At 40.5% G+C, this 22,952-nt stretch overlaps 1 protein-coding gene and 1 long non-coding RNA gene across 4 annotated transcripts; both read left to right on the forward strand.

The window, feature by feature from the left end:
• Positions 1–5,905: 5,905 nt before the first annotated feature.
• Positions 5,906–8,283, forward strand: LOC138407085 (uncharacterized). The gene is made up of 4 exons (XR_011240514.1): positions 5,906–6,047; positions 6,428–6,703; positions 7,174–7,241; positions 7,337–8,283. It is a non-coding gene; the product is annotated as an uncharacterized lncRNA (long non-coding RNA).
• A 6,681-nt stretch (positions 8,284–14,964) lies between these two features.
• On the forward strand, positions 14,965–22,016 carry LOC138407081 (BOLA class I histocompatibility antigen, alpha chain BL3-7-like). Of its 3 annotated transcripts, XM_069521428.1 has the most exons (7): positions 14,965–15,232; positions 17,181–17,459; positions 18,587–18,889; positions 19,201–19,302; positions 19,613–19,630; positions 20,087–20,171; positions 20,498–22,016. In XM_069521428.1, exons 1-6 carry the CDS (start codon positions 15,088–15,090, stop codon positions 20,164–20,166), a joined length of 927 nt encoding a protein of 308 aa, XP_069377529.1. In that variant the 5' UTR covers positions 14,965–15,087; the 3' UTR covers positions 20,167–20,171; positions 20,498–22,016. The 3 variants fall into 3 exon arrangements, with proteins under 3 accessions (XP_069377529.1, XP_069377527.1, XP_069377530.1); XM_069521426.1 differs by lacking the exon at positions 20,087–20,171; XM_069521429.1 differs by lacking the exon at positions 19,613–19,630.
• The last annotated feature ends 936 nt before the right edge of the window (positions 22,017–22,952 follow it).

A 22,952-nucleotide genomic window follows, 5' to 3' on the forward strand; every position in this document is an offset into this window, starting at 1 on the left:
TTTAGACCCATTTTATTTGATTTTATTTCATTATTTTATTTCATTATTGTTTATTTAATTATTGTTCTTAATGTTTCTTATTTGACTTGTGTATATGTCTCTAGACGTACAGGTTCTTTGTCTGTGTATATGTAAATAGACTACAAATTAATAGTTGTAAAACAAAGTGTACATATATTGTTTTTCTTTTCTTTTTTTCTTTTATTTATGTGTGAATGCGTGAAAATGTACACACCAGAAACTAGTTTGGTTTGTTTGTTGTGTTCTTTTTTTTAAAATTTCTTTCTTTATTTTACAAATGTCTGAATGTATGAATGTGTGAAAGGTATATATGCCAGTATGTAGACACTTGATCTTTTGTGCATAGTTTGGACTGTTTGTTGTACAGATGTACTTAGTGCTCTGTTGTTAACAATCGTTTGGATGTAAATAAGTCAATGCTTCTGTCTAGTCTTCTGTATGAAAGTAAATAGATTGTAAACATGAAAAGGTTCATATGTTATTAGGTTATTATGTTAATTGTTCTGCATGGTTATATGTCTATAGATCATAGGTTCTTTAGACTTCTGTTGAGCTGAATATAGCTGTATAGTTTTTTCTTTCTTTTTTTTTTCTTTTACTTAATTTTTTTACTTACTTTAACATTATTGCATGACCAGAAACACCAGTTTTCTACTTGTCATATTAACCAGCACTGTATCTATCACTGTATACTCCCCCTCCCTATGTATGTACTGTGTCATTGTCATATCTATTTGTTGTCTTAAATTATCTATATTATTTCTAAAACTTCACTTACAGTCCAATTATTTCATTTGTCATATATACATTATTTCACATGTTCATAAATAAAACTGGAACTTTCTTTGAAATATTGCACACTGCCTTTTTGTCCTGCTTAAATAAAAACAATATAGTGGTCATAGTAGTCATGAGTCATTAGAATTAATTGTTAATCTCCACGTATTTTCAATGCTTTTTACTCAGAAATATCACGTTCAATAACACCGCGATCGGGATGTGAACCCCGTCTTTTGGGGAATCGGAAATAAATAAATAAATGAACGGACCCAGAGAGAATGCTTCGATCCTATTGGCTTGCTGGACTGGTCCAGTATTCTCGACTGGCCCCCGTGCGGCAGCCATGGATAGTTTAGCTAAACGGCCCTCAACACTTTCCCATTCATTGTCTATGGTAGTACTAAACTACTATGGACGTAATGCTTCTCGTGGCCACTGAACATGTTGGGGCTGTTTTTAGCTTCATCTCCAGTTCTCTTCCTCGATTTCTCTTTTAACTTCAAGGACTGACTAAAGAAGAAGCATCAGGAGTATTGATCTCAACAACAACTTTGTGTGTCTGTTTTCACCAACAAAGGTAAGCGATTCCGCTGTCCTGACATTGTTCGGGAGTTTGTTCTACCACTGAGGTGCCAAAACAGAGAAGAGTCGCAACTTCGCTGAGCGGGCTTTGTTTGCTCTCAGCGATGGGGGTACCAGTCGGCCAGCTGATGAGCGAAGTGCTCTCGCTGGGGCATGTGGTCTGACCAGTGTTTGGAGGTAGACGGGTGCAGTTCCATTGACGGCCTTGAAGGCCAGCACCATCATCTTGAATCGGATTGAATTTCGATTTGGGAAGATTATAAACGAGGCACGCGGTTTAGCCGCAGAGGCTGGGAGTCCAGCCAAGAGGGAGTTGCAATAGTCCAGGTGGGAGATGACCAGCCCTTGGACCAGGAGTTGTGTTGTGTCTTTTGTGAGGAAAGACCGGATCCTGCAGATATTGTAGAGGGCAAACCTGCAGGATCAGGCCACATCACTGATGTTGGGGGTGCAGGACAGTCCATCGTCGAGGATTACGCCGAGGTTCCTTGCCGTCGACGAAAGTGATACCGTGACATCCTCAACAGTGACTGACAGGTCCATATGAGGGCAGTCATATGAAGAGGAGTTGAGTTTTACTAAGGTTGAGTTTGAGGTGATGCACAGCTGTCCAAGCGGAGATGTCTGCCAGACATTCCGAGATGCACGTCACAACGTGAGTGCTGGACGAGGATGTAGGAAAAGAGAGGAACAGTTGGGTGTCATCAGCATAACAGTGGTAAGAGAATCCATGCGATGTGATTGCAGAGCCTAGTGATCTAGTGTATATTGAAAACAGAAGTGTCCCATTTCCAGATTTTGGCGTTAGAGTATGTTTATTTAATTTCAACTATGTAGCCTAAATGGTCTCCAGTTTTCTGAAGTTAATGTTGAGAATGTTTCTTGTCGTGGAGAATGTTATTGATGTTATGGTCTATTTATTTACATCTTTGTCATAGTTAATTAAAGGATTGCAGTTGTTAAACCCTTTCAATTCATCGTACTGTTGCTTTTTTCCGTGATGATTTCTTTTCTCTGCGGTGATGGCTGAGGTGAAGGCCCAGCTGTAGTGCTCACGGTTCGCCAATTGGGACATGATGTTGCAACTTATCCCCTAACTAATACTATTTCCAATAATGTGACGGACCATCCAGAAATGAATAAGCAGTTGGTCACACATAGCACATTATATTTTAATTTTGGCTGATGTGTTACTTTTTTAATCCATTTAAAACAACCGGTTTATAACCAGTTTTCATAGTCAATGTTCAAATGCTTACCTTATGAGTGAATAACCAACATGGACAACTCATGATGCCAGATACTACAGAGAAAGCCTCACTTATATGATACATCAGAAAAAGGGGTTTAGAATGGTTGGTTTATTCATCCATCCAATATCTATTTTGCTAAACCTTCAAGGTTGCCATTCCCAGTTGACATTAGAGGCAGGGTACATCCTGAACAGTTTGCCTGTAGGGTAACAAACAATAAGTGTCTCCAATTAACCTCTACTCTCCATGTCTCCCACACAGACATGAGGAGGACATGTTGCCTCCACACAGAATGGCCAAGGCCAAACTGGGATTAGAACTGGGAACCTTCGTGCTGTCACAGTGCTAACTGCTGCTTGACCGTGCTGCCCGCTGAGTTACATATGTAAAGACAAATATATTGCTGTTCTTCTGAATTTGATAAGAGATTGTAGAAATGCTCCGGTGCTCAGTCAAATGGAGAAGAGTCAAAATACACAACTGCCTCCAAATGTAATGTATTTGTTAAATAAAAATAAAAAATACCTGTGGATAAACTCATGTCCCGGTATTGTCTTGCTTCAAAAACAATTATTGAAACAAACTGATTTTTGAACAGTTTTTGATTGCTTCCCAAAAGTCATAAAAGTGAAGAAAGACACAGATTGAAATTTTTATGTGTTTTATACGTGATGCAGCAGCAGTGCTTGAGCAAACAAAAAATGTTCCCATCATCATTTGTTTGGGTTGAAATCTCTCCAACAAAGAGGTCGTCTATGTGCTACCTATGGTCAGGTGATTGCAGTTATTGCAATTAGTCTCTATGATAAAACCATATGGATAAAATAACAAAACAATTATCCAACCAAACTCCGTGCAGATTATAAAAGTTATGTGGAGCAATCCAACATTTACACAAATTCAAAGCTCAGAGAGAAGATTTAAAGGAGAATATGCTTAATATATTGAATGCTGCAAGAAAGCTTAAACATGAACAGTAAATACTTAGTGACCGTGTTACCCTGTTATATATATATATATATATATATTGCATTTCCCTCAGTCGTATTTATTATTTATTACCCGCTGTGGTTCAGTCTCTCTCTCTCTCTCTCTCTCTCTCTCTCTCTCTCTCTCTCTAGCTCTCTCACTCTCATTTCAATTCAATTCAATTCAATAAGCTTTATTGGCATGACTGTGTATTACAATATTGCCAAAGCATTATTATATAATAATAAATTATTTAAAACAATGTATTATTTTAACAAAATAATAAATTAAACATCAATAAGACTATACTTTACATCAATTAAAACTATACTATATATCATTAAAACTATACTATACATCATTAAAACTATACTATACATCAATTATAACTATACTAAACATCAATGAAAACTATACTATACATCAATAAAACTATACTATACATCAATAAAACTATATTATACAACATTAAAACTATACTATACATCAATTTAAAAAAAGGTGTGTACCATACAGAGGTAATTATTACCGAACAATATCTATCTAATGATCAGTATGTTCATCAGTGAGCAGGTTGTTGTGCAGCTTTTCTCTTCTCCTGTGACAGACACTCACATATTTTACTGCTTCTACAGTGCAGCACCAGTGATCCCGATGCAAGCCAGGCGGTCCAGGAGCAGAGGGTGGGAGATGGTATCGAACGCTGCGCTGAGGTCGAGGAGGATGAGAATGGTGAGTAGTCCAGAGTCAGCTGCACAGAGGGGGTCGTTGGTGATTCTGACCAGGGCTGTTTCAATTCTATGTTTCGGACGGAAGGCGGATTGGAACGGTTCATGGAGGTTGTTTGTGTCGAGGTGGGACTGTAATTGTTTGGCAACCACCCTTTCAAGTGTTTGGAGATGAAGGGGAGATTAGCGATGGGCCGGTAATGGTTAAGGACAGCTGGATCAGAACCGGGTTTATCCAACTGGCCTGACCGTGTCTGCCTCCCGAACCCAAAATGGTAGTTTGTTCCACAGAATATGAGCTCAAAGGTTATTAAAAAATGGTCAGACAGAAGAGGATTCTGTGGAAAGACTGTTAGGTGATCAATTTCAATGCCATATGAGATAACAAGATCAAGAGTGTGGTTCAGACAATGAGTCGGTTCCTTGACACTCTGACAGAAGCCAATTTAATCTATACTGAACAAAAATATAAATGCCCCATGTAAAATATTGTTGCCATGTGGGGTAACAACTGTAAATGAGCATTTGCTGACATTTTATTGTACAAAAGTGATATTTCTCTTGATTTGTGTATAATTTTTAATCCAATACGCTGTCAGTGAGCATTACTCAGTGAGTTGTTTTTTTACTCAGTGCATGGGTGGGGCGTGTCCAGTGAGTGATCAGACAAAATGAGCAACAGCTGGACAATCCTTTGACTGGGGACAATAAAAGGCCACCCCAAAATGTCAAATTTTGTCACAAGTCATAATGCCTCAGATGTCGCAAGTTATGCGGGAACGTGGCATTGGCATGTTGGATGCAGGGATGTCCACCAGAGTAGTAGCTGCGCGGCCCAATGTCCATTATCGGACCATAAGCCGTTTGAGAGTTCGTTTCTGACAGACATGTCCTCGATAGAGCATCTTTGGGATTCCACAGGCCACCATAGGCAATTTGATCAACTCCATCCGAAGAAGATGTGTTGCTCTGAGAGACGCAGCTCGTGGACACACAAGATATTGAACAATCAAATTCCTCAACCTGACCCCTATCATGTTCAAAGGACTGTCAATACATTACAAATGGCCATACCACGATGTTATCAACGCCGATATGAAGATTAGTAATTACTGAAAATAAATTTTGAATTTTTCTATATATTGCGTAACCCAAATGTTAATAACTCTTATATAACTCTTATATTCGACATGGGGCATTTATATTTTTGTTTAGTTGTAATAGAGGGATAAACGCAGCACTAAGACTATCATTGTGGTTGTCCACATGAATATTAAAATCACCTACAATAATGACTTTATCTGTTTTAAGGATCAAGCCTGATGCAAACTCTGCAAATGTGAGTAACCAGGAATATATTGAATGCTGCAAGAAAGCTTAAACATGAACAGTAAATACTTAGTGGTTTATGTTCAACAAATTTAATTGCAGAATATAACATATTCTATTGAGGGGCTTCAAGAATTATTTAAAAGAGGAGTTTTAACTCTCCTTTGTTGCAATGACAACAACAAAGGATTAAAGGAGTTTTAAACTTTAATGTAAGGATATATGATCAGAGCAATTTGTGACTTTGATCATTTCACTAGTGGACCACAGAGAGAGACGCCTGGAGAGAAAATCTACATTTTCAGTCTAAAATACTGACTTCCTTTAACGTCAGTTATTGATATTATTATTCATCAGCCAACTGATTAACCAGTGAACCCAACAGGTAATACTCACATCGACATTTTTTTTAAAACTAAGATGCAGTCATCTGTAAACACAAGCTTCTGTGGACTGATTGTTAATAAAACAAATATATATAATAATATATAATATAAATGATAATATTTGATCAATATTATGCATCTATCAGCATGTTATATGTATTTATCAGAATGTTATATGTATTTATCAGTATGTAAGCTATGTAAGTAGCATGCTGAGGTAAAAATAGTGATTATCATTTATCTTGTCGTGTAAATGTAGAGCATTGAAATGTAGAGGATTTCCCTCTGGATTGTAGTGAAGTAGTAGATATAGTTTACACTTGGTGTTTTTAGCTCTGATACTTTACCCTTTAAAAGTGTCTCAAACCCAATTTCTCAGCAATGTCACAGGAGAACAACAGTGAAAGAGACAGGTGCACAACTGCCAGGATGAGGAGCCAGTGGTCAGCATGTTGGGCGGAGAAAAGGGAGGTGCTGGAGCGGGATGCATTTCAGGACCTGTTTCAGCGCATCACCAACAATCCATCTCAGGAGCAGTATCCTGCTGAACCCCATGCTGAACTGAACGACCAGCAGCAAAATGTCCTGCAGTCAGGCCCAGAGTTCAGCCAGACAGGGCCTCACAACCAGACACAACCAGAGATACTTACTATAGGTTAGAGAGAGATTCAGAGGAACTTTATCAATACCTGTATCAAGAAATATACTTATTAATGGAGGAGTATTCATGAGTACTCAGAGAAGTGAACCTGACCGAGTATAGAGACGTTTACTTTGGTAGAAACCTCCCGTTTGGCATGAAGAAATTCTTCTTTCATTAAATTGTAAAAACTGCATGATTGATTTCTTCTGTGGTTGATTAAAGAATCAGTGGTGTCAGTGATAGTGCTGTGCTTTAGAGTTCTGGGAAACACCACAGAGCAGGTTAACAGGTTACAGATATTATTCATCTTTGGTTCATCATGTTCAGGAGGACAATATTAAGATCAGGACAGAGATTATACAAGGCTGGGTTAGGTATAAATATGTGTGGTGGTGGTTTTAACTCTCTGACACCAAGGGGACAGATGACACAGAGGATGCAGTTGGTCTTATCTCTTATTTTGTGTCTGTTCTTGTCTCCAGTTTAACAATGTGCCAGCAGTGAAGCTGACCAAACACCTGGAGGTGAGGCTGGCTCCTGTTGGATTATTGTAAGTATCACACACATTAATGCAAACACACACACACACACCTCCGAGCCTCCGTTTGTATCTGTCTTCTAATGTGTCTGATTTTGTTTATGTAGCAAAGGAAAGGTGATTTATGGGGCTCCAGGAGACAGAGTTCCTTCTCCCTGTCCAGACACAGGAGGCTCTGGAAGAGATGGCAGCTGACACTGTCGCTGCTGTCCAGACACAGGAGGCTCTGGAAGAGATGGCAGCTGCCGCTGCAGTTGAGACACAGGGGGCTCAGGAGAAGATGGCAATGGAATTGAATGCTGCAAGAAACAGCTCTCTGTCAGCTCTCCTGTTTTCTACCATGGATTATCCAATGCATCTAGTTGAGGTCAATTTTCTTCTCCAAAATTCAGTTAAAATTAAAAAAAAGGATTAAAATGGTACTTCAAGCTCCTGAAGTTTGTTACATTCTCCTATTTGTTTTAACCTGTAATAGAAATTCTACATTTGTGTATGTTTAATTGCATGAGCAGACATGTATGTGGAGGACTGACCAAATTGTTAATCTAAAAAGGGTAACCTTAAGGTTTATGATGGTGGCTTAAGAGACTTGAGCTTTATGGCCTCGAGAAACAACAACTTTATGGTATCTTTTGCTATCTCTGTTTGGGATCAAACACCTGGGGTCTCACAGGGGGGTCATCCACAGAACATGTAAACAAATGGACAGGATATCTCCTCCACTGAGAGAAACTACAGGAGGGTAATAAAAACCTTTGCATGCTTAGTGGGAGGGGGCTGCGAGTTATAGGAACACAGATTCTCCTATGTTCTTTGCTCATTTATGCATGTCATTCAGGTGATGTGTACTGATGAGTCCATCTGCAGATGCTGAATTAAACTTTCAGAAAGAAGTGTTTGACTTTGTGCTAGCTTCACAGAAATTGCCACCACAATATCCAACCAGATGTTTTCTCATTTATCCGACCACCTCTCGTTTATCCGACCGGACGTCGTTGCTCAGACCGGGTTTCTCATTTATCCAATCACATGTTGTTTATCCAACCAGATTTTTTTTCATTTATCCGACTGTGGGATTACTCGGCCCACCCCTGATAAACACGGGAGGAGAGAATGTTGTTTCAACAGTGTCCTTTTATTTATAATTGTCCGCCTCGTCAGGCCACCACAAACATATACACAGGCTTGTTGATCTACACATGTTCACACACAAAAATCTGGTTGGATATACAGCATGTGATTGGATAAATGAGAAACCTTGGTGAGACAAACAAGGGGTGTTGGGATACATTTATAGATCATTCTGTGCTTGGTTTCTCCTCAGAAACAGATCTCTGTCTGCTCGACAAGCTTTAAAATGATGGAGTACATGACAGTGGTTGTCCGATGGTGCCGTGTGCCACAGTCTCACATCAATTAACCCACATCAGGTCTTGGTGGTACATGAGCAGGTGGAACTGTACAGAAAATGAGACCCAGCATTTGAGAGTTATTTGCGCTCACCTATCCAGCGCTGGTGTTTGGAGCTATATAGCCAAACTGTCCTCTACAATGAAGAAGCTACGGGCAGACCCAAGGTTTAATCTATTGGGCTCTGGAGCTTTTGAGTTATTGTTGACAGATAAACAACCATTGACTGAAATTGTCAACCAATATAGTGTCACGTACACTGAGATTCAGCCAGGAGTTAGCTTCTGCGAACATGTCATGAAGACAGTAGCATTGGTGAAAGCGTGCAGTCGGACCCTAAGAAAAGAGCTGACCGTTGCAGACCATAGGATGATGTTTAAGCTATCCTGCAGACATGTAAGTACTCAGCACATCCTCTCTTACTTTTTTTTCTCCCAAAAAAAAAAAAAGAAATTTATATACTCCTTTTCCACAAATCGTTTGTTTGTTTCATGTCACCCTGACAGGAACCTCACAGCCTGGTAGTGTTGCCACCTGGGTCTGCCACCAACATAATCACAGTGCGATGCACTGAGCCCTGGACGATATATGACCTTATGCTGAAGCATGGCTTACATTGCTCCACTGTCTGAAATTCTGCAATGAGCCTGTCAGCCAGGTCTCCTTGCATAGCACTGAGAGACCACAAGATGAATACAGTTTTAGTGAACAGGATCACAGAGTCAGAGAGATCCTCCTTTGTTTCTACATCTCAGATCACCACTTTCTACCACAACATGAAACACATCAAAATACATGCTAAGTGAGAGGCGCTGAGATACAAGCCATACATAAGAGGACCTTTCCCCAGCTGTCCAACGACGCAGTCGCTCAAAGGGGATGAATCGACGGAGGACCTAATACCAGTTGCCCTTTACTACCAGGATCCCATGATCAGACTGAGCGATGTGGTCAAGGCTGACGGTCGATTTGTTCCATCTTGTTTTGACACAGCAGAAAAAAGCAATTACAATAGATACGTCGTAGAGGTGGAACAGAGCAACGTCATCCTTCCAGGTAATGTGATTCTGCGTACTTGAATTGCAAACGGTAATGTCACAGACATCAGTGTAGAATTGTAAAAGTCATTTTGTTTTATAATGTTTTCTTATAAGTCCAACGCGTGATGAAGATTAGACGGACGATGAAACTGAGGAAGCTGTCCACCCCTTCGCCTGTTTCTGCTGCTACCAGATTTCTGACTGTTGCCTGTCGTGTGGACATTTGTGTTGTCTGTCTTGTGTGAACAGCCTGGAAGACCCAGGTTCAGTCATGTGCAGTGTTTGCAGAACCAAAAAGCTCAAGTGGTTTGACATCAAGGGGTCCCAAGAATTGAATCCTGAATGTCAGGCGTGCGGCAAGGTAAACGTTTGGCTCATCAAGTGTGGACATGTAACATGCACATGCAACAGCAGCAGATGTGTTGTCTGTGATCAGCCAATCACAGAACTTCGAAAGCTGTTTCCATCAACATCAGCATGAAGAGTCAGAGGTGAAATCCTTGAGGTTATGGAAGCGCTTTATTGTATTTCTTTGTACATTTTGTGAGAATAGCACATTCATTGTACATAACACAATGGTATAAATGACCAGAATAGATAAATAAACCGTTATAACAATGAGGCACTGTACATCTGTGAGAATGACACCATTCATTGTACATGACACAATAGTATAAATGACCTGTAATAAATAAACCATTATAACAATGAGACCCGCGTGTTGGATTCTATGTCGTTGTATGTAATATGATGCGTTGGGGCCTGCTGAGTCATCCGTGGTCTGCAACTTCTCAAAAGAGCTCCCCTCAGGCACTTCTCAGCTTCTGTCTTGTTTTTGTGTAACAAAAAAAATTGTATGGGAGATAAACTATCTTGGTTATTGGCAGAATGCCAGGTTTTCTTTTTGGTTGGATAAAGTGTGTGTGATTGGACAAAAGATCTGGTACTAAAGAAAAGGAAGGATGAATGAAAGAATCTGGTCAGACCAACGACTTCTGATCGGGTAAATGAGAAACCTGGTCGGAGCAATGACGTCCAGTTGGATAAACCCGGTGCTGACCCAGCTGTCCTTAACCATTACCGGCCCATCTCTAATCTCCCCTTCATCTCCAAACACTTGAAAGGGTGGTTGCCAAACAATTACAGTCCCACCTCGACACAAACAACCTCCATGAACCGTTCCAATCCGCCTTCCGTCCGAAACATAGAATTGAAACAGCCCTGGTCAGAATCACCAACGACCCCCTCTGTGCAGCTGACTCTGGACTACTCACCATTCTCATCCTCCTCGACCTCAGCGCAGCGTTCGATACCATCTCCCACCCTCTGCTCCTGGACCGCCTGGCTTGCATCGGGATCACTGGTGCTGCACTGTAGAAGCAGTAAAATATGTGAGTGTCTGTCACAGGAGAAGAGAAAAGCTGCACAACAACCTGCTCACTGATGAACATACTGATCATTAGATAGATATTGTTCGGTAATAATTACCTCTGTATGGTACACACCTTTTTTTAAATTGATGTATAGTATAGTTTTAATGTTGTATAATATAGTTTTATTGATGTATAGTATAGTTTTATTGATGTATAGTATAGTTTTATTGATGTATAGTATAGTTTTCATTGATGTTTAGTATAGTTTTATTGATGTATAGTATAGTTTTATTGATGTATAGTATAGTTTTCATTGATGTTTAGTATAGTTTTAATTGATGTTTAGTATAGTTTTAATGATGTATAGTATAGTTTTAATGATATATAGTATAGTTTTAATTGATGTAAAGTATAGTCTTATTGATGTTTAATTTATTATTTTGTTAAAATAATACATTGTTTTAAATTATTTTATTATTATATAATAATGCTTTGGCAATATTGTAATACAAAGTCATGCCAATAAAGCTTATTGAATTGAATTGAGAGAGAGAGAGAGAGAGAGAGAGAGAGAGAGAGAGAGACTGAACCACAGCGGGTAATAAATAATAAATAAGACTGAGGGAAATGCAATATATATATATATACTGTAAACAGTCAGTTGGTGGCGCTGTTTCCATAGATACAGAGAGTGCTGAGGACAAACAGCTTCCTGCTTTGTTGGTTCAATATTCAACCTCATTTAGGCTGATAAAGACCGTGAGTAACATGACTGACATGACATATTACTAATGAATGATCTGTTATCGATTTGACCTCCTACTCCAATACAATCAACACAAATTATTACTAACACACAACACAAATTCATCTAGAATGTAAATGATAAAAGTGAAAAGAAGCAGGGAGACAAAGACTCATCAAATCAAATCAAATCAAATCAAATTTTATTTGTATAGCCCAAATTCACAAAACACATTTTGCCTCAGAGGGCTTTACAATCTGTACAGGTAGTGACACCCTCTGTCCGTTGGATGCAGGGATGTCCACCAGAGTAGTAGCTGCGCGGCTCAATGTCCATTATCGGACCATAAGCCGTTTGAGAGTTCGTTTCTGACAGACATGTCCTCGATAGAGCATCTTTGGGATTCCACAGGCCACCATAGGCAATTTGATCAACTCCATCCGAAGAAGATGTGTTGCTCTGAGAGACGCAGCTCGTGGACACACAAGATATTGAACAATCAAATTCCTCAACCTGACCCCTATCATGTTCAAAGGACTGTCAATACATTACAAATGACCATACCACGATGTTATCAACGCCGATATGAAGATTAGTAATTACTGAAAATAAATTTTGTATTTTTCTATATATTGCGTAACCCAAATGTTAATAACTCTTATATAACTCTTATATTTGACATGGGGCATTTATATTTTTGTTTAGTTGTAATAGAGGGATAAACGCAGCACTAAGACTATCATTGTGGTGGTCCACATGAATATTAAAATCACCTACAATAATGACTTTATCTGTTTTAAGGATCAAGCCTGATGCAAACTCTGCAAATGTGAGTAAGGACCAGGAGCTCGATATACTATAACAAATAGAATTGGCTGTAATGTTTTCCAGGTTGGATGAGTAAGGCTAAGAACAAGACTTTCAAATGAATCATAATTTAGTTTAGGCTTAGGATTTATTAATAGACTTGAGTCAAATATGGCTCCAACTCCACCACCTCGACCAGTGCTTCGAGGAATATGAGTATTACAGTGACTGAGAGGAGTGAATTAATTTAAGCTAACATAGTCATCCTCCTGCAGCCAGGTTTCATTAAGACTAAATAAATCAATATCATAATCAGATATTGATTCATTGACTAAAACAGCTTTGGAGGATAAGGACCTGATGATCTCTTATTTTGGACTGCTGGAGATGTTGATTTAATTTTTAAGTTGTTATGATGAACTCCTCTTCTGTTTATTTTATCTTTAAATAATGTAGGTGGACGGGGGACAGACACCATCTCTATACGAAAGGTTTGGGTGGGCAGCTGCTCTAATGGAGGCGCAGAGGAGCGTGTAAGACTGCAGTTCTGCTTCCTGGTCTCAACTCTGGGTTGTCACGGTTTTGGTCGACTAATAAACTTGGCCATATTTCTAGATATGAGAGCTGCTCCATCCAAAGTGGGATGGATGCCGTCTCTCCTAATCAGACTAGGTTTTCCCCAGAAAGGTGTCCAGTTATCTATGAAGCCCACGTCGTTTGCTGGACACCACCTCGACAGCCAGCGGTCAATGACTACATGCGGCTATACATGTCATCACATTGGGTTGGGCAGGGGTCCAGAGAAAACTATGGCCCCTGGTGTCGCTAACTTCACGTTTTGTAAAATGGAGCTGCCTATAACCAGAGTTGGCCTCTCAGCGGGTGTGTCGCTGAGCGGGGAAAATCTGTTAGAAACGTGGAGTGGTTGGTGTTGTACCGTGGGCTTCAGTTTGGGGCTATGCCTTTTTCGAACAGTCACCCAGCCTCCCAGCTGCTCGGAGGTTGCCGGGGAACGGCTAGCTGAAGCTACCTTCGGTGGTACCGCACCGGCTACAGGTGACTTGCTAACTATAGCAGCTACTGACTGTTCAGTGGTGCGATACCGTGCCTCAAAATCACTGAGCCTCGCCTCCAAGGCAACAAATAAACTACATTTATTACAAGTACCATTATTGCTAAAGGAGGACGAGGAGTAGCTAAACATGTGGCACAGTGGGCAGGAGAGAGCAGGAGAGGAGAGAGCAGGAGAGCAGAGAGAAGCCATTTCTATAGCTAGGCTAGCTAGTGTAACTAACACACTAGTAAAACTATCAGATTTAAAGTGTTGCTAAAGTTAAGAGAGTTAAGAGTCCGCAAACAGAACAAGTCTAAGGATAGTCTAAAAATATGCAGATAATCGCTGATGTGAGAAATATACGAAAATCTGTTTAGGTGAGCAGCAGAGAGCACCGTGGCAGTGACACCGACAACCGGAAGTGGCAGAATACGCTTACCGTAAAGCAGCGAGTAGACGGGCACCTCATGATGATGAGGCTGCCTCCATAATGAAGAAATGACAGATGTCTGTTAATACTTTCTAATGTGATAACATCTGCACTAAAGCCTGACTGCTTGATATGAGTCTGTCACAGATATAAAGTTATCAGTGTTTGTGTTTGTCCATATGCACCAATTTTATTTGTGCACAATAAACAAAGAAGATGTGCATTTATCTTTACAATTTAAAACATGGATAAAAAACATACAAGTTTATTTTCTTCATTCAAGTTCTGTTTGGTCATATTTGTGTTTTCTTTGTATTATTATTACAGTTCTAGTTATTTATAATTAATCTTATGGTTTAACTTTGGAATCAGTGCCAAACATACATATTAACGTCACACTTTGTTTTGTTAGCTGGGTTCAGTATAAATTTATATGTGTATATACGGAGGAATATATATATATATTTATATATAGACTGAGAGAAAGCACTAACAGCTCATATGTTGTGTTCAAAATGTTCATGATTTCACAATTTGAATTGTTAATATGATAATGAGGACTTTCAGAATCAATGTCTCATGTAGTAACTGGAAATTGAAGTTGTTTTCACTTTACATTAAATACTCTGCAGTAGAAAATATTATTTTCTAATATTAAATATTTGAGTCGTTAGATTGAATAAATGTTTAAGACGTAGAATTCAAAGTAAAGAGTGTCTGGACTCTGGAGCAGACGTTTTATCTCTCAATGTATTTTTGTGTTTGTTTACCACACAACAGAGATGCTGAAGTTGTGTTGAATGTACTTCATGTCTTCTTGACTCTGAGTGCAGTGATTTATTAAACATTCTGAAACTAAAGTCACTTTAACTTTTTCTTGCAGGGACTCATTCTCTGAAGTATTTCCACACTGGGTCCTCTCAAGTCCCAAACTTTCCAGAGTTTGTGTCTATTGGTTATGTTGATGAAGTTCAGATCGATCACTATGACAGCAACACAATGAAAGTAGAACCCAAACAGGACTGGATGTTGAAGACAACAGATTCACAGTACTGGGAGAGGAACACTAAATACTTTTTGAGTGAACAGCAGATCTTCAAGGTCAACATTGAAATCGCAAAGGAACGCTTCAGCCAGACTGAAGGTTTGTTTATGTTTCACTCTCTAATAATAACAACACACACACACACACACACACACACACACAAAACATATCTACAAACATACACAATCACACTAACAGAAACACATACATACACTCTCACACACACAGACACAAACTCACATTTTCATTTATTTGATTTGATCTCAACTATTTACTAATTAATCAAACATGTGATCAATATATTTTAATTTTTTTAACAAGTAAAAATCTCAAATGTTTTGTGAAGTTTCTTCAATATTAGAGTTTGTTGCTTCTCTTACTTTTTGATGAATTAAATACAGTGACAGACATTTTAACTACTTTCTTTATTTGCTTCAGTTTAAACAAGTGATTGATTCATTAACAAAATACAGTTGAGCTCATAGGACTTGATAGTACAATCCCTTGTTTAATCAGCAACTGGTGATGGGTGGGTTAGGGATAATGGTAATTGCTTCACTGGGGTCTTCAGGTGGGCACCCTGCTTCACTGGTGTTTCGTTGAAAGGCCCAACACACCTCCACAGGAATCAACGGCAACACCTGGCGTCCCAGAATTCGACAGGAAGCACCTGGGCACGCCAGCCACGTTGTTCTGCCTCTGCTGCTATGTCGGAGTACTTCAGGTGTTTGCGTTCGTAGGCTTCACTGAATGCAGCCTCCCATGGTATTGTCAGTTCCACAATGAAGAGCGATTTCTGCATGGTTGACCACAAGACCAGGTCCAGTCTGAGATTAGTTGTAATGATCTCTGGTGGAAAAACAAGCTTCTGGTCTAGATCCACCTGCATTTTACTCTAGCAGATGTTGTTGCTGGGAGTTGACCTGCTCTTATGAAAGGGGTGGTGTTTGGATGTCTGGAAGTCAGGGGAGGAAGGGCATTGTTGGTAGTCCTCCTTCCTTCCAGGGTGCTCGCCAATTGTTGTAGGACCTGGTTGTGTCTCCAGGTGTAGCAGCCTTGGGACAAACTGGTTTTACAGTTGGTGAGGATGTGCCTGAGTGTTGCAGGGGTTTGGCAGAGAGGACATGATGGATCCTCTCCTAGCCACTGGTTTAGGTTCTTGGGTGATGGAAGAACATCATAGGTGGCTCTGATGATGAAGCTGAGTCGGCTTCCTTCCATCTCCCAAAGATCCGTCCATGTGAGTTTACGATGCTCCATGTTTTCCCAGCTAGTCCATTAGCCCTGTTTGGACTGTGAGACTGCCTTTGTGCATTTTTTGCCTCTTCCTGCAGTCGAACCTCTGCAACCACTAGTTTTCTCCTCTGGGTTGATGTTGCCTTGTGCCATGTGGGTTGACTTGTTCCAAGTCCAAACCCACATCTTCCATGCTACACCTGTCCTACAATGTCTCCATGTCTGAGAGGAGATTTTGTTTGCTGTATGGCCTCAGATGGGGTCCATTTCCTCCCAGTTGCCAGTCTGGGAGCAGCTGCTCGGATCACCTCGTCCTGAGACTCGGTCAGGGTCATGTTCAGCCTCACTTTGGTGCATTTATACTCAGGCTAGAGACAGGCAGTTCCAGGGCCCCATGGCCAGACAGGCTGATATTGCTGAGGCAACGAGGAAGAACAAGCCACCTCTTGATGTAAGAGCTGACTGTTCTCTCCAGCTTCTCAACTTTGGTCATGGGGATCTCGTAGACATCAGGCGGGGGGAGTAATCCAAACTGCAGGCACCACAGTTTCAATTTACCTGGGAGCAAGGTCTTGTCTATGCTAGCAGGGCCATAACAAAATACAGAATCAACAACAAGCAGAATGATTAGTTTGAACCTTAAATATATCAAATCAACGGTAGAGCAACAGATTCATGTCACTGTGCTGACCACAGTGTGTGTGTGTGAGTGAGTGTGTGTGTGAGAGAGTGTGTGTGTGTGTGTGTGTGTGTGTGTTTGTGAGTGATGAAGATGTGATAATAATGGTTCAGATCTCTGTCTCTCTCTCAGGTGTCCACATTGTCCAGCGGATGTATGGTTGTGAATGGGACGATGAGACTGGAAAAGTTAAAGGTTATCATCAGTTTGGTTATGATGGAGAAGACTTCATATCATTGGACCTGGAGACAGAGACGTGGATCGCTCCAACACCACAGGCTGTTATCACCAAACTGAAGTGGGATAATGATAAAGCTGATCTTGCATATCTTAAGAACTACTACACCCAGGAGTGTCCTTACTGGCTGAAAGAGTTCATAGAGCATGGGAAAAGCTCTCTGCAGAGAACAGGTGAAATCACATAACCTCCATGTACATGATGTTCCTCTTTCATTTCTTACTCTGTGGCATCACAGTGAACGAGAGCAGATACACAGACACCTGCTGTGACTCAGTTTGTTCACTTTCTATCATCATCGCTCTCGCTCCCTCTCCTTCTCTTTCCCTCCTTTCTCTCTCTCTCTCTCCCTCTCCTTTCTCTCTCTCTCTCTCTGCTCTTTTTATGCCTCTGCTCTGGCGACACCTAGTGGCCACTGGCATTATGTTCTGGGGTCGTCTTTCCGTCCCATCACTGTGAACATGATATCTCCAGAATGTCTTCAGAGAATTTCCTCACATTTGGTGCAAACATTCACTTTGACTCAAGGATTAACTCACTCGATTTTTGTAGCCAAAGGTCAAAGGTCAAGGTCACAGTGGACTAAACAAATATGTTTTTCTTGAACATGATATCTTAACATCAACTTGAGGGAACTTCTTCAGATTTAGTAAAAACATTCACTTTGAGTCAAAGATGAACTGATTAAATTTTTGTGGTCAAAGGTCAAAGGTCAAGGTCACTGTGGCCTCACAAAGTATGTTTATGCTTTTCTTGAACATGATGTCATCAGATCAACTTCAGATTTGGTACAAACTTTCACTTGGACTCAGAGATCGATTCGTTATTGATTAGATTTTGGAGCCTGGAGGTCAAAGGTCAAGGTCACAGTGACCTCATGTTACTGTGAATGTGTTAGATTGCCCCTGAATTGAGACACAGCCGGAGTGTCCTCCCTCCTCACCCCCCGACTGACCTGCGCTCACTTTGCACTTTAACAAAAAATACCAACATGAACCAGAAGTTATCAGACCTGTTCAGTTCATGAGATTTACTTTGTTTGTATAAAGAAAATAAATATCCTGATATAAAACTGTCACCTTTCAAAAAATACTGTGATATTACTCTGACGTCATATAGTCCCCCCCAGTGTCTTTGCATCACTTCAGCCTCTGTCTCGCTCACATCTCACAGTTCTTCACTTGTCTCGTATATTAACAGACATGACTAATGCTAAATCGATGGAATCAAACAGGAATGGTATTATTAGTATACAATACATTAGAATAACCCATAAACTGTCTTTCTTCTTTCTCCCCAGAGCTTCCCTCGATGTCTCTCCTCCAGAAGTCTCCCTCATCTCCAGTCAGCTGCCACGCTACAGGTTTCTACCCCGACGCAGCCATGTTGTTCTGGAGGAAAGACGGAGAGGAGCTTCATGAGGACGTGTACGTCGGAGAGGTCCTCCCCAACCATGACGGGACCTTCCAGATGAGCACTGACCTGCAGGTTTCATCAATCCCACCTGAAGACTGGAGGAGGTACGACTGTGTGTTCCAGATCTCTGGTGTGAAGGAGGACATCGTCAAAAGACTGGACAAAGACTCAGTGGAGTCCAACAGAGGTGAGACTTGAATCAGTGATGTTGTGGGAAACACACATTTCATTTCCACTTACAGTCCTGTAGGTCGTGTATGCTGACGTGTAGCAGGAGAAGTTTACTCTCTGTTGGTTTTCGGTCATTTTCTTTCATCAGTCTTTATCAATAAATTTAGATCAGTGTTAAAAACAACAGCCGGACAAAGAAACAGGTTGATTGTCTGTGTGTGTTTGTTGTGTCTATTGTACAGGATTCTGGTTCAGGGAGATTATTGTCATCTAACCTGCTTCATCTGTTCAGGTTGTGATGCTTTGTTTTTTTATTCCACTCAACAGAGAAGCCCACTGACGTGACCACCATCATCATCATCGCTGCAGTGGTCGCTCTCGCTGTCGTCCTCGCTGTCATTGGATACATCGTGTACAGGAAGAAGTATGGTGAGAGACCAACACAGAAGCTTTGTCCAATATTTTTCTGGTGTTTTTATTTCAGACTTTTTTAACGAATGCTTTGTCCGATCAAACTTCAGTTCCTCACACACCAACATCTGTTTCAAGAGCTGCACACAAAGGGTTCACACAAAGTTTTCTAACTTCATTCTGCACCATAGACTGTTGTAGAGTGACTATCTAATTCACAACAGTATAGTCGCCAAGAGGCTAAGCAGGGGAAAAAGCTTTACCTGCCGGACGCGCTGTTTTTTTAACTGTAATAACTGAAATGATTTGTATTTTCTTTTTATTTCAGCCAAAAGTCCCCCATCTCGTAAGTAAAACTTCTATTTCTACTCTGTTTTCAGAGCAGCTGAAAGTACGAACATGTCCAGTTTAATAAAACACCACCAACTCCTATTTGCTCCACTTTTTATTGGTCCACACCCGCGCCAGTCAGGGAGGCGTTATTTTTTCAGGCCGTTCATCTGTTCGTCCCCATCTTGTGAACACGATATCTCAAGAATGCTTTGAGGGAATTTCTTCAAATTTGCCACAAATGTTCACTTAGGCCTTGTCCACACTACTGCCATTATTTATTTCAATGGATTTGAGGCTCCCCACAGGAAACTGACCCAGTGCAGGACTCTAGAAAAAGCTCTGTAGATTAAATGGGCTTCATTTTTTGCTGAAGAGAGTTTTCAGGAATGTTCCCTGCAGTGTTGGTTGTTTGTAATAAAAGTGTCTGTTCAGGGGAGGATAGTCTCATGATGTGTTTCTGACCTCACAGCTGGAAATGATCCAAACGTCTTAAACCCTCTGAACCCAGATGGACAAGTTTCTAATCCTCCAAGTGAGACGTCCTCCTGAACACAGTGAGTTGCTCCATATGTTCAACAAAACTTAAAATAAGTGCAAAGTAACACGTGTGATCATGTGTAAAACCTCTGTTTTAATTAGAAAGAAAACAATCATTTGAGATTTCACGTTAACAGATTCAATGTTGAAATTAAAACTCAAATATACGCAGTGACACAACAATTCAAATGTTGATAAAACAATTTTTTTTCTGAGTAAAATTTGGTTTCACTGTTAAATGAGGGAGTCGTGGAAATATTAGGTCTCAATACTGTAAATACATAAAATACGTGGCTTTGTGGAACTGAACATTTAATCTTTCATTTTCTTTTTTTCACTTTAGGTTTATGGACGTTTGCACTGGAACAAGAAGCAGTGTCACCACATACTCCCCCTTACACTGGGAGTTCCCTGATTATTCATCACTCAAATCAAAACTACTGACAAATATGAAATATAAATGGTGGCATTGGTTAAATATGATCTTTTAGTTAAAAATAAGAAATGTGATCCTTCCTCTGATGAAATATTTGTTAAAATATTGGTAAATCAAATGAGGATTGTTACTTTTTCTTGACCTGGAGTGAAGTAAAACACGTTTTAAAAGACAATGAAAGTATCACAACACTGTTCACATACAGTTAATTTAAAGATCATCTTCAACAAAATCCAAAATAGTTACAGTTTTATATTCCTGGTGTTGGGGCATCCTTGTAAAATCTTCTAAATAATACAAATCTAAATATACATATACAGACACCCACACATCCACATCTTAGGGTCTGGAAATACAACCTGTCTAATGATTCCAGAAATCTGTTTGTATGTGACTCACGCATCTGGAGAAACGTTCATTTGATCTGCTTCACACTCAACGTGCGTTGTTAAGGGCCCAAGGAAGTACAGTGTTGAATCTGGTGTTCATACAATTGAAAAACATGCTGCAAACTTGCGGCCAGCGGGCCAATTGATATTTTGTGGCCCCCTACTTGACATCAAAGTTTAGTGCTAGTGCGGCCCACGCGTTTTTCTCAAACGCACCTTTTTGTCGTTGCGCGGGCCGTGCTTGCCCTGACAGCTTCCGGTGGCGTTTGTTGTCAAGTTAGCCAAAGCAAATTAGCAGCGTTAGTCACTTGATTGAAACGTGATTCCGGAGTGACACCAAGTGGAAGAAAAATATATCCTGTCACCACTGGTGTAGTCCAGGGTATACGGGGTATACGTGCTTATTTTTCAATAAGCATTGCGTATACCCACTTCTAAATCCCCCCTGATGCGCACCATTCAGTAGTATCTGCAGCCAAATTACCCATTTTTTTCTGCCTCTAATGTGTTTTTTTAACTCGCTTACTATTGCACACGCGAGATACATATATAATCTATATGTCATTCATGCCCCAACCTGCTGACAACCGGCCAATGGGGACCCAGCCATGCCATCCCACCCCTACCATTGGTCCAAACGGCCAGGTGCCCACCTGTGACACGTTCAATGATGTGGGAAAACACAGAGCTTCAGCAATAACGACACTTAACAGCTGAACACAACAGTCACAGATAACAGTGACAGAGTATATCACTGTTAATGTGTTGTAAATGCATATTTTTCATTGTTAACTAAATATTGTTGTTTTGTTACATATTGTTTTGTTGAATAATTTGAATGATGATGTTCAATCATCATATTATATATATTTAATGATTTATGCTAAAATAGTGTTTATTTCAATTTAAGACAGTGAACTTTTGAGTATATCTGATTGGTTTTGATGTGTGGAAGAGAATGATTTGCATTTATTTTTATCTAAGGTGAAATATGAACAAGTATTTTATTTCAATAAATGTTCAAAAAAGAACTGAAACATCATGTTTGCCTCATCTTTATTTTACATTCATGCAGGCTGCCTGTGTGACCAGTAATACCTACAAACTGCTCCTGATCAAGTCATGTTCATTTTATGATAGTGGCACACTCTGGCCCACACTATCTGTTGCAAATGTCAGAAAGACCAAGGAGATTGTTGTCATCTTCCAGAGAGGCCACACCAAACACCTGCCACTGACCATCGATGGTGCTGCTGTGGAGAGAGTGAGCAGCACCAAATTCCTGGGGGTGCACATCAGTGAGGACCTCTCCTGGACCACCAACACCGCATCACTGGCGAAGAAAGCCCAGCGGCGCCTCTACTTCCTGCGCAAACTGAAGCGAGCAAGTGCACCACAACCCATCATGTGCACATTCTACCGGGGCACCATTGAGAGCATCCTTTCCAGTTGCTTCACGCTGTGGGGCAGGATCTGCACTGACTACAACAAAAAAAGCCCTGCAGCTCATAGTAAACACAGCTGGAAGGATCATTGGTGCCCCACTCTCCTCCCTACAAGACATATACACCACCCTCCTGACCCGCAAAGCGAACACAATTGTGAGCGATGCAAGCCACCCCACACACAACCTGTTCAGCCTCCTTCCCTCTGGGAGAAGGTATAGGAGCCTCCGTTCCCGCACCACCAGACTCACCAACAGCTTTATCCACCAGGCTGTCAGGAAGCTAACCCCCCCACAAACACACACACTCTGGACTCTGAAGCCTACGATCCACATACTGACTGTCTTTGCACTACTATGCCATTTGCTCACTTATATCACACAGAAACAATCTTCTGCTGCTACTACGGACTGTCTTTGCACAACTCATTGTAGATCACCATATTAAGTGTCCCCGTGTTGTTATTAAGTTGTTATTAAATATTTCATTTATTTGTTTATTACATTCGTTCTTTCATTCACGTCCCAT

This window comes from Paralichthys olivaceus, chromosome 24 (assembly GCF_024713975.1).
Source record: "Paralichthys olivaceus isolate ysfri-2021 chromosome 24, ASM2471397v2, whole genome shotgun sequence".
Lineage (NCBI taxonomy): Eukaryota > Metazoa > Chordata > Actinopteri > Pleuronectiformes > Paralichthyidae > Paralichthys > Paralichthys olivaceus.

Excerpts from the sequence above, each read along its gene's own strand:
- LOC138407081 (XM_069521426.1), top strand. The coding sequence starts at position 15,088 with ATGAAAGTAGAACCCAAACAGGACTGGATGTTGAAGACAACAGATTCA. Across the intron at positions 15,233-17,180 it reads ACGCTTCAGCCAGACTGAAG|GTGTCCACATTGTCCAGCGG; the intron begins GTTTGTTTATGT and ends TCTCTCTCTCAG. Across the intron at positions 18,890-19,200 it reads CTCAGTGGAGTCCAACAGAG|AGAAGCCCACTGACGTGACC; the intron begins GTGAGACTTGAA and ends TCCACTCAACAG.